This window comes from Epinephelus fuscoguttatus, linkage group LG15 (assembly GCF_011397635.1).
Source record: "Epinephelus fuscoguttatus linkage group LG15, E.fuscoguttatus.final_Chr_v1".
Classification (NCBI taxonomy): Eukaryota; Metazoa; Chordata; class Actinopteri; order Perciformes; family Serranidae; genus Epinephelus; species Epinephelus fuscoguttatus.
Genome location: NC_064766.1, coordinates 14,686,367 through 14,704,860, shown reverse-complemented (window position 1 = coordinate 14,704,860; position 18,494 = coordinate 14,686,367). Strand labels below are relative to the sequence as shown.

At 41.3% G+C, this 18,494-nt stretch overlaps 1 protein-coding gene across 2 annotated transcripts in view; it reads right to left on the bottom strand.

The window, feature by feature from the left end:
* kirrel1b (kirre like nephrin family adhesion molecule 1b) overlaps window positions 1-18,494 on the bottom strand; it is a 90,079-nt gene that overhangs the window by 39,144 nt on the left and 32,441 nt on the right. For both annotated transcript variants that reach the window (XM_049597869.1, XM_049597870.1), the window contains exon 2: window positions 262-411. In XM_049597869.1, the coding sequence (XP_049453826.1) occupies window positions 262-411 (150 nt within the window). The remainder of the gene's footprint in view (window positions 1-261; window positions 412-18,494) is intronic.

Here is an 18,494-nt window from a genome sequence, read left to right as displayed (position 1 = left end):
TACAGGACTCATTTTTGCCCCGATTGTCACTCACACGCCTCTTGGCTCTTAACTCTCTCTCTCTCTCTGTTCAGTGTTCATTCCCTTAATGTTAAAAACCCCTACACTTTTCAGCCATAATAGCTTTTGTCAGGGTTCTTACAGTCAAAACTGAACCGAAACCGTGGCTGAGTTATTCCCCTTCTTCACTTCACTTTGATCCCTGCAGCTTGGTGAAGCTTTTTTTCTCTCCCACTACAGGATTTCTTTCCCCTGCCTCACCTCGTAGACCCTCTCCGATGCCGAGAGCCAGGCCATCTTTGGTCCACTGGACGATGCCGCTGTAGTTGAAGACCACGCAGGACAACACCACCCGTTCTCCCAGTACCACTGACTGGTCCGCGGGCTCTTGCGAAAAGCGAATGCACCACACTGCAACAGAGGGACAGAGAGGGAAATCAATTTTAAGTTCCTTTCATTGTGACCTGGCCGTGAGCTGCCATCCTTTATTGCACTGTATCGAGCTACACAGTCCCTCAACGGTCTTATTGACTTGTGCTTGTCCATATGGAGGCTGTTGGGGTGATTTGTTATGTGTCTTTATTGTGTATATGGTGTTTTTATTGTCCTTTTTTATTATGTTTTTTTTTTTATTTTGAGTGTGTTTTAATATAAACCCTGTCTGTGAGTGAAATTCCTCTTACGGGACGTAAAGTTTTGAATTGAATTGCCTGCATTTATGCACATATGCACTGGCTGAATGGAGGGACACACGAGAGTTCACATATTATACTTCATAAAATCATTTTAATCATTTCTCTTTTTAACTGGGCCCTGAGCTCGATTGCTGGAATTTGCATATTTGTCATTCCTCTGTGCCTTCTGCTTCTGTTTTGTCTCTTTCTTGCCCCCTTTTCAAGTTTTCCCTGGACTTTACTGAGGCTTATGTGTGTCTCTGCGTGGGTATGTGTGAGTGAAAGTGTGTGTGTGTGTGTGCCTGCACGGATGTGTAAGTGCGCTCGTGTTGCGAGAACATCATTGCCAAGCTGTGATACAGCCTGCTCTTTTTCATCACACAGTACAAAGGATTTTGCTTACACACACACATTTCCTCCAGCAAAATAAGCCTTTTGGCTATTGCAGTGCCGCTAAAATACACGGGTATAAAAACTACAAGTGTAGCGCCGGCATACATTAACGCTCTCGCATAAAGAGAAAGTGTCAGGTGAGGAGGCGAGGCACCAACCCGCCACTGTTTTCAGCCGTTTGCATCATCAGGTAAAATTGTTTCATATTCCAGAGAAAGTCTTGCAAGAAGGCGCGTTAATTAAGGCAGAGAAGGAGACTGTGGTGCCTTAGATGACACACGCACACGCACGTGCATGAGCTCACACACAAATAGGCTCAATCTCACACAAACAGAAGTTCCTGCACGCATGCAATACTGAATCACACCCAGCATGCACTCGTACGCACACACACCTCACTGAGTCATTCACACACATGCAATTGCACATTGAGTCACACAGCTGAGGATACATGCAGGCACACATATCCAATCTCACATTTGTGCACACACACATACACTTCCACAGAGTTGGTGTTTGTCTTCCCGTGGGCTATTCTGTTCTTGGATCATGGTTAAAACAATCCTATTAGCTAATTAAGGAAAAACTGGTTAATAAAGCAGGCTGTGGCTCTGAGGGACACGTCTCAGAGGGATTGAGCCACAAAGGTGCAAACAACAGGGAGATTTACTGATTTGTCAGGAGGATTACACGACCTGTCATGTTATTTGTGCAGAAGGCTCCTTTATTGAAGACGGGGATCTTCAGACTTCACAAGACGCACTTTGATGTTTCATCAACTTTCCTTTTGAATACTGAATCAAGAAGACAACTGCTGTGACGGTGCGCTGATAGTTGTTCTATCCTTTTGAAGTGTAAAAGAAAATCCGCCTTGAAACACTGAACTATGGCTGTTGTTTGGTTGTGTTTTTTTTCTGGCCAAACATAAAGCAGACACTGTGATTTTTGAAATATCATCCCTGAGTTTACAGAAGAACAGTTTTTCAGCTGGCTCAACTTTTGCACTTATCAAGTTTTGTGTTGACCGAGACATTAACAACATTTTTGCAACTTGCCAGATACATCAATTTGCAACAATTCCTCGTCCTTGTAATTGCTTTTTCTTAGTTTCTTAGCTGTAGTCTCATCAGTTGTGTATAAATGTAATTTCTAGAAGACAGGCTGTTTTTCTCTGAGGTTTGGATTGAATCTGGTCAGGGACCTTTGTTGCATGCCTCCACATGTTTTCTGTTTTTTTCTTACTGCATACTGCTTTTAAATAAATGCAAAAACACTCCCAATTACTAATCACAGGAAATGTGTTCTTCAAGGGCAAGGCAAAAAGATGACACAGTGATTCAAATGCTGCAACTTGAAAAAGCCTCAATAGACCAGAATGCATACACAGTCAGACATCTCCAGTCATCACACATACACGTATAGCCTACAGTTTAACATGAGCTCACACTTCTCCTACTGGCACAAAGATGAGATCAATGGCACAAGTCAAGACGTGCAAATCCAAAGACTGCTATGATGTATTTTATCTATTAATAATAAGTTATACAACCCTGATGAAGGTGCCAAAATATTAATATTTTTTCTTCATAAACCCTGACAGGAAAAGTGATCATGATTTTCCCCACACTGGAACTGGGTTCATCTTTCATCTTCAGGAGTCAAAGACAAACACAGGAGCTGAGACAAAACAATGAAAATGGAAGTTGCTGCTGTTTCCTATGGAGAAGGAGAAGACGGAGCTGTTGGGATGTGATATCCTGCTGACATGAGTGATTTACATGTGGGTCATGTTATGCATGATTTATGCAAAATTAACAGCTATTACGAGCAAGGGCCCTCTTCTTCGTGTATAACTCTGTACAGAACAACGCAAGGCCCCCTGGGACAGACTGCGGTGTGTTATTGTGTGTGTGTGTGTGTGTGTGTGTGTGTGTGTGTGTGTGTGTGTGGTGTGTGTGTGTGTGAGAGGGAGAGAGAGAGAGAGAGAGAGAGAGAGAGAGGGAGATAGAGAAATAATGACAGAAAGACAAAAAGGAGGAGACAGAACATTTCTTTTTGTGTGTCGTGATATTTGAGTGCGCATGGAAGTGTGTGTATTTATCTGTGTTTATGTGCGTGTGTGTGTGTGTGTGTGTGTGTGTGTGTGTGTGTGTGTGTGTGTGTGTGGCCTGTCAGCCTGCAGCAGGGACTCAGATCGCAGAGGAGAGAGCCGCACTGACAGAGAACAGAGATGTAATTAACCCTACGGGATACCCACCCTCCTCCTCCTCCTCCTCCTCCTCTCCTCCTACCCCGACACACACACACACACACACACACACACACACACACACACACACACACACACACACACACAAACTCCTCCTCTATCTCTTCTGCCCCCTCCACTTTCAAATTCCCTGTCTACCTCCGCTCCCATGTGTTCACCTCTTCTTCCTTCATTCTGTCTTTCTGTCTCTTTCCAGGTTTACCAACCAATCTGTCTGTCTGTCTGTCTGTCTGTCTGTCTCTGCCTCCTTTTCTTTTCTCTTCTTGTCTAACTTCATCTATCCTCCCAATTTTCTCTTTTCCTCTCTTCCTATTTGTCTTTATTCCAACATAGCAAGTTTTCTATCTTTCACTATCTCTTGCTTTCTTTTCTTCTATTCCTCCAGTGTCTCTCCTCCTCTTTACTTTAATCTCTGTCCACATCTTTGAGCATTTCCTTCCTCTTGTGTTTCTATCATCTCACTTCTTCCCACTCTCTTCCTCTGCCCGTCCTTCCCTGTCTCTGCACTTGCTTCTGTCCATCTCTCTTCCCAGCCTCCTTCCTTCCTTCCTCCTCCTCCTCCTTTCTTTCCTCCTCTTCATCCTTACCGCCCTGCATCATTACCCTGAGGGATGATGTTAGGTATATCTTATCTTCCTCTCTCTCCCTCTCATTGCATAATGACCCAGTGGTACAATAGACGGAGCTTCACAATAACAGCCTCGGTGTCCAAACATATTATCCTTAATGTCTTTAATATCTTTTATTCACGCTGTCCTCTATTTTCCATCAGACCGAGCTTTATTAAACATCTATACAAGTACCATCCAGCTGGCCCTTTATCAATTTAAACTCTTAATATTTAAGCATTAAGTATATGTACATGTCTTTTAAAAGATATTCACACATTCCATTATATATGAGCTAAGGTATTAAGATTCAGTGGAAAACACTGACTCTCCCAGAATAGATGAGCTGTGCTAGAAACCCACACAGGTGCAGGTTAACATCAGTGAGCATGATTTTGATTGAGAGTTAAGTCATATGTCTAAAGTCTATCTTGACATGGGTCCGGTTGTACGTTCATGCAGGCAATCAGGACAGTAACTTCCAGTTTTGAGCCTGCCCTAGAAATGCCTATGGACGACACAGACCAGCCACGTTTCACTGGGTTGCATCATCTGATGCCAGTACAGCGCACTGGACTCACCATACAGACAAAAGCAAATGACAAAACATGTCATTTGTGACTGCCTACAAAATACTCCTCTTATTTGATGCACTGCAAAAACTGTATTTCTTACTGAGATAATCTTATATTTAGATTTAAAAATGAGTCCGACTTGTTTTGAGTGTTGGTTGGATTATCTGGTGCTGTCTGATTTAATTCAGGTAATGCCTACACTAGAGCATGCTTGTGGACAGTTTTTGGAGCTTCCCAACAAAAGCACCAGATCAGAGCCAAAACAGCAGTTGCTTGGTGCTCGCAAATTGGCGTTCAAGCACTTTGTGTGAGCTGCTCAAAGATGCAAGCAGAGAGGCTCACCGATTCATCACAGACGGTCCCTGGTTATCTAGGATTCTAAACATCTGGACCTGCTGGGGACTTTGTCAGCAAGCTACAACCAATGAGAGTGCAAGACACGTGTTGAGGACAGAGACGAGCGGTGCTGCAGCGCTTTCCATGCTGTGTTTGTGGGTTTGAAAGGGAGAGAGAGGGGAGGATAAGATGGAAGGTGGACTATTGCCTTCAATTTTTCTGTAAATTATGAACCTGATAACTAGCCTCATGCTGCTTTGTCACTTTTTGACTTTGATATTTTCTATTAAAGCCAAGCCTCCCCACCCCCCCAGGACCCCGGGTTGTAGTTGGACCCGTGCATGTCATGACATACTCATCTGGGATTCCTCCTGATGAAAGATCTTGTAGTGTGTGAGCCCATCACTGGTCTGGTACATAGTGTGAAAACAGAAGTTGTGTAGTGTGAACAGTACAATGATCTGACAACTCTGAGAGCCATGTAGTGTGAATTTAGCTAAAATGTCACTTGCCACATCTTCTTTAGCAATTTTATCTTATTTGAGATTATACTGAGCTAGATACAGAGTTCTGTCACAGGACCTCCAGTATGTTTAGACATTTATTTTAACCTCTAAATTTTCAAGACAAAAACCCCTAATTAAAAGTCTGGGTCTTTTGACTTGAAAGACAGACAAAGTGCAATCAACATTGATGCAAATGTCATTATTTTTGCAGGCTTTTGATTGTAAACCAAAGTATTGGAATCTTTGTACCAATATCTGTACCAAACCAAAAAGGTCAACCTCATGGTGGAGCAAAAGGAAAGGTGGAGGATAACCAAAATCATTGGACACATCATCTGGGGAACATCAATGTCAGTGCAAAATGTCATTGCAGTCCAATAGTTGATGAGATATCTGTTTTCGCTGTCACTATTCTCGGGAAGAGAATAGTGACAGAAAAACCATGTCAACAAGAGACAGCAGTGATGTGCCAATCTCAACTTGATAAAATTTCCAGAGTGTGGACACCCATCAATAAAATAGGACAACGGTGTATTCTGACTTGGGGCCGCACATTAACTGACAACATTGTTGCCCTTTAGTGTCTGATTGTATTTCATTAGCTGACTTGTCTTTGCTGTGATTGACAGAAGTGAATTTCATCGGGTAGCTTCACATTTTCCAAGCAGTTCACAGGCTTTCGATTGGCTCGAAGATGAGAAAGAAAGGAATGTTTTATAAACTGGTATTCCAGGCAACAGTACGAACGATGACACTGCTCACTGAAATCAAAAAATGTCTTTGTAAAACATGAAAAACTCAGTAGATATTTTAAGTTCTGGGCTTCAAAGTGGGATATCATGTCATCTTATCAGACATGGTCCCATTGTTCATTGAGGAATGCACCCACTGTTGCCTAAGAGCTTCAGACCTCCAATATGGCCACCAGAGGCCAAACACAATCTTCTGCAAGGAAAGCATTCCTATATAGAAATGAAAGGACAGTTTGTGAGGTTCGTAACCCTAAACTGCACTCCTCCACACCCTGAAGCCTTCATCCTCCCTAACCCCCGCCCCCGAAAAACTGCCACGCTGACCCTCTCCGTGTATTCATGTCCCAGCTCTGCCTCCGGGCTACAGCTCGCTCCCATTTCAACTACTGCACACCACTCTCAGGCAGGAGAGAGCACGCCGGGTCTGTGTGTGTGTGTGTGTATGTGCGTGTGCGAGTATTGTCCGTGTTTACACGCATGCCTGCATGCATATCTGTCATTGTTGTGTTGTGTATGCCGTGTGCATATATTTGCCATTTCTGAAAAGGCAGCAAAGGGCAAAGTGTGGACAGGAGAGTTAAAAAAAGGTGTTTGCATGAGAGAGAGCGAAAAGAGAGTGAAAGTGAGTGTGTCTGTGTGGGAGGGAGGGAGGGAGGGAGGGAGGGAGGTAAGGAGGGAGGGAGAGAAAGAGTAAACCACAGAAAAATAGAGGAGAGAGAGAAAGGGAAGAAAAGGCAAGGATGGAGAGACACAAAAAGAGCAGTATTAGGAGCGAAAAATAAAGCCTGCTCTGTCACTGGGTTTCGCTTCAAGCATTTTTGTGACATTTCCTGCTCACTATTGTACTCAGAAAGTTGAATGGAAATGGGGAGGTTCATTAAAATCACCCTAACACAAATCCTCAGCACTGCAAAAAAGTTTGGACACTTCTCAAAGTGGATTTTTTTTTTTTTTTTTTTTTTGGATAAAGCATTTTTGACTGTCTCATTCTGTCTCAATGCACACATGGTCTTTAGGCTTTTTGAACCTGATAACATTATCAATCGTGATCACAAACTATCAAACATGTTTCAGCTGTGTGTTGGTGCATTGCATTGGGGTGCGTTGTAAGACAGTGTCGTCAATTCTTAATAACATGCTTTCCTTAACAGTTAAAACATCCCTTTTACATACATCTTGCCATGTTTTTAGCCAATAGACAATGACCTCATTCACATAATTTTTTATGATACAAAATTTCAAAATGTTCAAAATGAACTTGCAGCTGGGTAGACACAGATTTGGGCCACTTTCAAGTATAAAATAGTACTGTGTCTCTACTCTCTTTCATTTGATCAGGACAACTGCTTTGATGCAGCAGGGGTGCTGACCCAAAGGGCTCCAGAAAAAAAAAGGTTGCCTGGGAAAAAAATGTTGAACCTGGCTTAACTTTTGCTGCAACACAGCATATGGTGCATTATGGTGCGTATGGTGCAAGGTGCATTGTTCTCCACACTTTGTTTTAGCCCTGTGTCAGTACTGGAGAGAAGTCTGGCTCGACCCATCATAATTTTGCACTAAGGGTTTTGGTGTGTTGGTTGCTAGCTTAATGGTTGTTGTTTTTGTTGTATGGACAGTGGTAAAATGTGTGGAGATAGGTCTGGATATACGAGACTAGTTTCATGTAGCAACTGGGATTTTGAAAATGGTAACACTGTAACAGGAGCAGCTGTGGCTTAAAGGTAGAGCAGAGTCGTCCACCAATCGGAAGATCAGGGTACGGATCCCCAGCTCCTCCAGTCATATTGAAATATCCCTGGGCAGGATACTGAACCACTGCCCAGGGACCCTGCCCACCTTGCTCCTGATGGCTGATCCATCAGTGTGTGAGAGCGTACTGAGTAGCAGGTGGCACTATGTATGGTAGCCCTGGCCACCAGTGTGTGAATGTGTGTGTGAATGGGTGAATGTGAGATAGTGTAAAAGCGCTTTAAGTGGTCGGAAGACTAGAAAGGCGCTCTACAAATGCAGTCCATTTACCATTTACCACGCAGATTGTGAAGGGAAATAGGTGGCTACTGGCAGGCTTATACCCACAGTCTACATCCTGTGAGACAGACAAATGTCCAAGAAATACCCTCAAGTGCACTTTCCTGGGAGATTACTTCAAGAAAGATGAAATGATTGCCATTCATTGTCATAAAATGTTTTGGTGTCTTCTGAGTCTTCAAACTCATGGATCTATAAACTATCAAACCAGACTTCCTGTGGCCTTTTCAACAAATCAAGCTGCCATTTGCAACATGAGATCATTTCCTCTTGAGTTAATTTTGACATGCTTTACTAAACAAAAAAACCTGCCATACCTGTGACCTAGGTATAAGCATGCAAGTGTCTTTTAGGATTCAGACATTTATGTGCAACGTATGAGTGACTGCCACAATTTGGGATGTAAGCAGTGCTTGCAAATCCTTTTTGTGCCTCCCGATCAGAAACATATCTCTTATAGATGAGAGAAACCGCAAGCAGGAAAAAGTGTTGCTTGAAAGAATGTCGTCATATGACAGCCAAGAAGGATAGATGAATTATAGATAACAGAGTTAGACATGGCGTGTGCATGCAAACAATGTTTAATGCATCACTGCATCTTATTAGATTTGCTTATTAATTAGTGTTTGCTATTGGAATGTTTCTGCTGTATTTGTCTTCCATATGGTGGGGTATAGGGACATGAGACACAGCACACACACACAAAGTTACCACAGAACAGTAATCTGAGTTCTGTGTCACATTACAAAGCCACGTGTCCCTGCAGTCATTTACAAACAAAGGTCAGAAGACAGCGACCTGTTTGTTTCTGATTGGCCGTGAGGGATGACTGCATCATTCCTGTGAGATGAGGGATTTACTGCTGCCTTGTTTATTTTGATGTTTTTGGGGAATATCATTCATGTAACATTTATGCCCCTGAAGCACACAGCATTAAACTGACAGAGACGAACACGAAAGGAGACAGAGAGACAGAGGAGGACTGAGTGAGACAGACACAGAGGGACAGACACCGAGATCATAACTTTGTCACTGTGCGTCCCGGCTTGCTCACTGTTTGCTGTAAACAGTGGCTCAGTGATTTCCCAGTGTCCCCCTCTCCACCAAACGCTGCTTTTATTTCCCCTCACAAACACTTCCAGCAGAACAGAGGAGCAGCGTGACGCCGACCGCAGAGGAGATGCTGAGCAAACTGAGCAGTTATTGGAAATCACACACAGGCGCACACACACACACACACACACACCACGGGCAATTACTAATGTGTAGATGCAGAAACACACACTCTCGTACACACACACGCAGCTTAAAGTTACGAAGGCAACTGCATGCATGATTCACAAGCACACAATCACACACATACAAAAACTAAAGCAGGGACAATTGCCAAACCACACACACACACACACACACACACACACACACACACACATATACACATTCATTGCCAAATTACACAAATGCCCGCAGAGTTGAACGCACACTCAAATCTAAATGCACTTACACACAAATATACTCAATTACACTCCCAAAATCACTCCAGGACAGCATGGCTGTGTACAAACGCAGACATTTTCATTTGCCTGCACACACACACACACACACACACACACACACACACACACACGCACACACATACTGTATAGCAAACACACAAAGACATGACTTACATTTAAGACATTGCTGGTACACAAAAATGTAAGGATCATATCTGATCCTAGGGCTATGCTGTCTGTCTGTCTGTCTGTCTTTTTCTCTCAGTTCGATTCTTTCAGTTTCAATTTGCTTCATGGTACAAAATATAAAATACATTTGTGTTGCCAAAACATATAGATCAGAAAAATAGTGGGCGGACAAAAAGGATCATGGTTAATAACCGTACAACCCATGGAAGTCATTTAAGTATTGATGGATTATTCTAGTTTTTTTTGTTTTTTGTTTTTTTACTGCGTGGGCCATTTTCTCGTAGTGTTGTCTATCATTTCTAAAGTTTCTGCTTAGATCTGGGAACATGACGACATTTCTTCAACAAAGTCATGGAGGTGATCGGATGATAAAAGAGGTTTTGGGATAGGAGTACAAAATAATACCTCATTGCACAGGAATACTGTGCACACACAACTATAATAAGTATGGTCGTTGACTACATCTGTGATGGATGTTAACAGAGTTTAAAGGGATACTTTTCCAATTTGCAAGCAGCTTTGTTTCATTACAGTGAGGGTAGTATTTGTAAATAAACTATGGTAAGCTTCTCTCTATCTTACAAGCACCCAGATCTCTCTGTTCATGTTCCATCTCAAATTTGCTGGATGCCACCTTTTGCGTCATCTGGGGGATTTTTGCTGGCTCTAGGGCTGTTGCTTCAACTATACTTCCACATTTTTGTATGCCCGCCACCACAGGCACAAAAAGTATATAAGTGGATCGAGGGAGAGACCCGCCCCACTGTAAAACTAGGCAGTGCTGATCAAACAGCATTTTGTTACTATTTTCTTGACTAAAATGTCTTCAGAAATATGGTTCAGTGTACTGTTTGGCTGTAATTCGAGAGTCTGTGAACAGGAGGTGGGCGGCATACTATGTCCTACACTATATTGTAAAAACAGAGGCTGAACATACTAAGCTGAAACAGTAAAACTAGGCAGTACTGATAAAATCGAAACCAAGACTCTGTTACTGTGTTGCCTATTTCTCACCGTAAGTGTTTTTGGAAGCATATTTTATTTTAACATTTAACTGTAATTTGAGATTGTTTGTTACCAGCTGGCTGCCATGTCGTTTGCCATGCCAAAATGGACAAGCTTGCATTATGTCACCCACCAAAGGGAAGATTTATTGGTCTGGTGTGAAGCAGTGCATTGTGGACGATCGTTTTTCTACCTTTTGAGCAAATGCAAACACCGCAGTCCTCTTCCCTGTTTTCTCTGGTTATGTGTAAAAGTATTTACATGTTTCTCCTTCATAGACGGCCCATCTTTCCAGCAGTGAAATATTTCTTTAAGGGACACACCAGTCCAAATTTTTCTCTCCTAATACCTTAAGTCAGAGTATTTTCTGATAAAATCTTTTCTCTTTTTCTCAAAACAGTCTGTGTGGAACTGAAATCTTTTTTTTTATGTAAAGTAACAAGGGATTGTTGTGGCACTAAAAACTGGGTCTGTGGCCCACGATGACTGAATAAATGTCAATGAAAGCTGAAACACAAAATGTTTTGTTGTGGATCGGCCACTTCATGGTCGATATCCCAGGCCACTTAAAAAGGTCACTATCAGCAACAGCACAGATCTGGCACTACATGCCACTACAAAAATAAAACCTGTAAGTACTATGGTGAAAGTTGAACAAGGTCAAAATACATGTCCTGCACTCTTTCTTCTATTGTTAACTGTTAACATTTAGTTCTAGTCTGATTTTAGACATGTATGTATCTGAGGTTTTTTTTTTACACATATTTTATGGCATTAAAAGCTTTGATTTGACACAAGATTATTTCCTCACCAGTTACTGTTGACAGGTTTCACTGATCAAAATATATGCCATACTTTGCGAGCCATATATGAGCATCCAAGAGACCTGTATGACTCACAAATTTATTCATAATTTGCAAGCGTCAATCATTTGTGAAACGTGCTGCTGCCGCTGTTTGTGATCTGTGTGTAAGCAGTGCTCACAAATCACTTTTTTGAAAATGGGCCCCTGCTTCACAGCTTATTTACTGTCACACAAACACACCCACACACATATACAGAAACACACACTTGTACAAAGCGGCGTTGAAGTCCTACTGAAGTTCAGCTTCGTGAAAGAGAACGTGGCCTAATCATCACTGTGTTGCAACCATCCTCACTACGGCTGCTGTCGACTTCAAACAACTGGGTTGTGTAAGTTTGACTCCGGAAAACAGGCAGGAGAGACACGCACACAAACACTGTGTGCACATGCTCACAAACACACGCAAAAACAAACACACACACACACTTGCAGCAATCCCTCCCCTCTCTTCCTATCTGCTTTTCCCTGCAGCTCTCTCTCAGTCTCTCTAATTGACTTCTGCTTTCTTACATTTCATTTCATCTCTTATTTCAGTTTTATTTCCCCCTTTTTTTATGATCCCCCTCTGTCTTCAATTATTCATCCCTCTCTCTTTCTTTCTCTGATTTCTTTCCATCTGGTCTTGGTGATGTTTAATTCACCTCTTCATTTGGAGGAGGGGGGTAGCTGCTGCTGTGCGCTGTTAATTGGTTTTTAAGAGCGGTAAGTACACACACATGTACGCACACTCGCATTTGCACATACCCACTTGCACACACACACGCTCAAACAGACACACACGCCCTCCCCTCCCTCCGCTGTTAGAGCACACTGTACATGTCTGCTAGCATTAACATCACCAAATGAGCACGGAGTGAAAAAGCATGTGAGAAGAAGAGGGCAATTGTGTATATGTGCATGTGTGTTTGGGGGGGGGGGGGGGCATGTAAACGAGTGCGTATGAGTGAGCAGGTCAATGCTGTGAATGTTGCATTCGATAAAAATTAGACCAAGTGCATGGATGAATGTATGTATGTGTGTGTGTGTGTGCTCTTGTACTTCTATCTTTGTGAGGACAGTTTGATCAGTCCACCACTTTAAGGTGGTGTTTTGGTGTTTAGACTTGGTTGTAGGATTGAGATTAGAACTGGATTAGGATTAAGGTTTATGTGTGGGGTTGACATGTAGATGTAATGATTAAAGTCTGGGTTACGATTTTACCGGTCAGTATCCCCACAAATGTCTAAGTACAAAGTGTGCATGCAGTATGCAGGAATGCATTGGAATGAAAACCAAACAAAAATCAATCTAAAGTCTGTTGAGACTTTGCTTTTAAACACTGCTGTGGTTAACACGTGTTTACATTTAGGCACAAAAACTACTCAGTCATGGTTACAAAAAGATCATGTTTTAGCTTAAAATACAAAGTTTTGGTGGCACAATTCTGGCAGGAAAAGCATGATGTCTTGGTAGAAAAGAGTAGTTTTTGGAAGTACTATCTTAGTGGACGGGTTGCTACAAAACACCCACATTTGGAGCCTAAAACGCCAATGGAAATGCAGCAATGACTCACTAAAACACAACTGGTTTTGTTGTTTGTTGGTCTCAAAAGGTGGTCTGCATCTTGGCAGCTGTCTCACCTATGTGACATGCCATCCGCTGCCCCCTCCACTGCCCAGTGACAAAGTCAGCTTGTACATTATGTCACTTTAGAAACGCTGATATGATAGGCATGAAATGTTCAAATATATTTGTGGTTTGCAGAAACATATGATGCCATCATTTTCCTCTGGTGACCTGGCTGGGATATTGGAATGCCTTGGAATATTTTCATATAACCACCAGCTAGTCACTAACTTTGTCTTTCAGGTGTTTGGTGCTGAGCAGTTAGTACATGGTGGGTTTTGCAGAGCTTTTGGAAACAAGGCTGAGAGTGCTGAGACTCAACCAAACAGTGTCCTAAAATCCAAACTATGAGCTACAAGAGAGTAAAAAAGTGACCCTTTTCACATGACATGTATTAATTGATTAAATAGTATAAAATATATTGATTGGGAGAGCTTAAAAGTCAACTGAAATTGATGTTTATCACCAAGCATTGTTCAAATCTCACATTATTTTTATTTTATGATGTCCCAAATCCAAAAGTTTCAAAAGACAGTAACTATGTCATCTTCTCAAAAAAAAGAAAAGAAAATACACATAAAATATTAGACACATCTTCAGAAAATTTACTCAGTTTGATGTACAGAGGAAGTCCTTAGAAATGGTGTTGTGCTTAAATATTTGACTAAAAGTGAGCAATGAAGAACAGGAGTGAGTAGATATAGAGTATTTACATGACAGCTGAATAATGTGGAGAAATGTTTTCACTAAGTTTCTTTAAGGGCAGATTTAAGAGGAAAAAATGGGGTTAGAGCCAAATGTGTGTGTCAATGCGTGACATTAAAGAGGACTCATACATATAAGTGCTTACAGTGTGTGAGCAAGTGAGTGACTTACAAGTGAATGTCTGCAAGTATCTTCTGTGTGTGTGCATGTGTGTGTGTGTTCTCTGCATTCCCAGACAACGCTGCAGCCACATCATTAGCCACATCCTCTGACTCCAACCTGGCCGTCGGATCAGAGGAATGGAATTAAGTCGGGAGCAGATTAGTCATTATCCAAATAACGACCTCGCTCAGCAATGGCTGTGTGATTTCCCCTTCAATAAGAATTGGTGATGTGAACTCCACTGAGGCAGAGGAGATGAGATTCTGCTGTGAAGTGAAACGGTGAAGAGAGAAATAACCTCGCTGAAGCCTTGTGAACAAGAGGACAAAAAAAACCCCTCGGCTGCAAACAGGGATGAGGACACTTTAATCTTAATGATGATGAAAAAAAAAAAAAGAGTTGGAGGAAAAATCCAAGCCGCTGCTGCCACACGGATGAAATGCTCATATGGTTTAATCTAATTGTTAATAAGTTACAGTGGTAATGAGTGAATTTTCATGGAGTTACTGCAGTAATGCAGCATGAACAAGAGCTGGGCTTCCTTCCAAGAAGTAGAAAAGCCGAATGTAAATGTCAAGTTTTATGCTCACTCGAGGTAAAAAAGAAAGGTCTGCAGGTTAAGAAAATCTTTGTGAGATGTTCTGTGTAAACCATGACCTCCCAGTGAAAAAGAAACGTACATGCTGTCTCTCCCAAGTATAATGCTCCAGCGTGGCCATAGTCAGTGTCTTACAGTATGCAAAGTGCATTCCTGGATTTCCATCTTGAAAATGAAAGCATGAAATATCACTTACACTATCCGACACGAAAGCACGATAACAACTTGCCAAATAGAAATCAGTTCTTGAAAGTCTGTGTGGAAATTCAATTTATTTCCTTCAACGCAGCTGATGGAAACACACCTAATTTGCATTTTATTTTTTCCCCTGCATTTCAAAAAATTCCCTTCCCTTCCCACAGCGACTGCCTGACATCTTTCTTGCAGTTCCTACACATCTTAATGCACAGCTATAACAGAGCTGCATGGAGAGGGTGTGAAAGCTTGCCAAAGCCGTGCGTTGGAGGCCCCCTTTTTTTGTCAGAACTTCACAGCCTTGCAGCATTCAACATTCATCATCTTTTTTCTCTGATGTAAGTGCAAGATACCTCAGCTGCTCTAGACTTAAAAGATCTGATCTTGCTATTGCAAAGAATGTAAAATATGAAAAAAGGCCTTTCAGGTCCGTATGCGCTAATTTGGACTCTGTCACACACTGTATGTTTTAGATCTGGCATGTGGAGTTTAGGGAATCCCTGTAGTCCCTGCCTAATGCTTAATTTAAGAGCAATGTGTTGAGGCAATATTTAAGATCATATTCGTTTTCAGTGTTATACAGAGTTGAAATAATAATCTCGCTTGTCAAACGACTTATTGAGAGTGAAATTAGAACATTAGGCTAGTTTTTATGTAAAAAAAAAAAAAAAAAAAAAACCTCAAGATTTGTGTGTTTTCTGCTCATCTAGTGACATCCTGTGCCATCACTGTGCTGCATCTCCCAGAGATCAAATGTCAATCAATCAGTGTTGCGTTTCAGTGACGAGGCATCGCGATTCCATCAGGGGACGCCTGATTTCCAAATATCTGTCTCGAGGGGAACTGTACTCTCTTTGCCCTGATAATTAGGCTGAATTAAGTTTGTCTTTGGGAAAATACATTTTTAAAAGTGATCTTAGTGAAATTTGCTGCAAGGGCAGAATTAAGGTAATCACTGCTGATCACTGCTCTAAATGGGAACTGTCTTTCTCTTACTCTCTTGCTCCATCACAGGAGCAGTAGCGAGAAAAAACACAGCTGCAGACTCTCAAAGCAAAGATACTCTGACAGAATAGCAGAGCTCAGAGTGTAGATTTCCTCCACATGAAGTTTTATTTGCCTGAGTTGGTTGCACCATGTCTGGCTATCACTGTTAGTGCTGACCAAAGAGCCAAAGAAAAATGTTGATATACTGTAGTATATGCGATGTTTAGTTGGGTGCTCAACCAGCTCTGTCCCCTAGAAATGACATTTATATACAGCTAATTTGAAACAGCAAATATGTTTTGAGGAAAACATAATGTTGAGAAAAATTAGGCTACATTATGAGGAAATGTTGCTTAATAACATACCTGGCAAGTTGCAAAAATATAATAAAAATAGCTTCTGAATGTATCAGCAAAATGTTAACTAACAATGGATTTCAGTTGTTTTCTGCCAAAATAGGCAATCTTGCAATACAGTCCTGACTTGTAGTGACTATGGCATTATTTTTTTTAATAAACTTCTTATTTATTAGCATTTAACTAAAATCGGGGCATTTCTATAAACTTAACCAAAGTGCATTAGTTGCCTAAACCTAAGACAAAAGTCTTTTTTATTATGTTTTTGTTAAAACGTATCTGAAATCACAATATTTCCCTAACTTTTATCAAACTGCTTTGGTACCTAAACTTAAGACAGAAATTTGCAAACAAACCTAAAATTCTGGTGCCAAGGTCTTGCATCTTGTATGCCCACAATCTTCCCCAACCACCTCCATCAAGGCCTGCATGGAAGATAAATTCAGTGTTTTGCTACCTGAAAGAAATGTTGTCTCTGAACCAAATCCAGCGAATCCTAGCGATTACATTACCATAAATTTCCTTAAGAAAGCAGTTTAGTGCTATACAAACATAACATCCAGGAGACAGGGTTCACTGGACATCATCATGCTAGTCTTTATAGCCAGGAAAAAACTCAAAATGATCAGTGACTGATTACCACGAGTGGAAACGACAAAAATATAAAGTTAACTAAGGAACTTCACTTGACTTCATGGGTGATGAGGATTACCAGTGGGTGAAAATGAACGAATTAATCTTTTTCGCATCTGGTACGTGTTTCAGTGATGTGTTGTTACACAGGGGAGCAATGGCACTGAATGAATGACCCAGGAGGGATTAAATCAGACTTTAAGGTGCAGCCATGTGCTATTTGTTTGGTTGTTTTTCCAACATCAGTGTATTTGTGAGCTTGAAGTTGTAATGTGGAGTAAACATAGACGCTACAAAAAAGATGTGTTGTATTTTATTGCTCAGCATGTTTAAGAGACACATTGATAATGAAGAGAAAAGAGAACAGATCAGGTCCACCATGAAATATGATCAGGAACTAATTTTTCAGATTATTCAGGCACGACATGAATGCAGCACAAGGCTTTGGAGGTAACTGGGATGTCTACCACTTGCCCCTTAAAGAACCACAGATTTTTGGTCAGTAACATTTCTGTAACATCGTACTGAGCTTACATAGCCTGACTACACACCAGTGTGATGCTGAATCAATGCATTAAAATAAATATTTTATCGTCAGTGTAAAGTGAGTACTATTTTGCAAAAATTATCAAAATTCAAAAAATGTATCCTCATACAACGATTTGTATGATATAAAACAAATTAGCACCCAACAAATGATGCACACAATATAGAGTTCTGTACATAACAGTAAGGTTTAGGCAAATGAATGTACTTTGGTTAGGTTTAGGAGAAGAAATATGGTAAAGGCATTAACTTAAAATGACTCAAAGTTCATTTGGTTTTACAGGGTTCCGAACACTCTGGGGTCTCCTGGGTGAAAGTCCTATGTCAGAAAGTCCTGTCTGTTGTGACCCATCCACCACCCCAGCCTGCCTCCTTACTCTGACTACTTCCTTTGCTACCACCAGCGCCTTGGTCATGTGATCACATTATACATGAATTACTGGCGTAGATTATGAGGGATATATACAAATTGTGTTGCATTACTTTTGTCGAATATACATACGAAGAGTACATGAGAAAAGCAAGACTCAAAATGTTCTAAAGGTTCGATACATTAGGAACCAATACTGTGAAAAGAATCTGCCCACCCACGTCTAATGAGGATCACCTAAATTGTGCGTTAAACAATTAAGTGGCCTTCAACGCTTTGTGAGGATCGCAAAGGATGGTTGCATATTCCAAATATGTAGGAATAAAAAGGGGTTACTCAATTTTTTTGAGGAGCCTTTGACATGGGATGACCCTTGTCAACTCGTCAGGGCATTAACAGACTAGAAATGCAGACTTTGAACGATTTCTTTCAGGGATGGTGTGTTCCCTAAATTGGGATGCAGCATGATTTCCTTGTGCCCGAGTGCCAGCATCCATTAGATATTTCAACATTTTTCCTGTTAAAGTATTTCCACATTGGCTGCAACATCAAGCTGAGATGGCTGCTACTTGAGTTCTTCAAAACAAACAGAAAATGCATCATTTCCTGGGCTGCAGATGATTTCCCTGCAAAAGACCGAC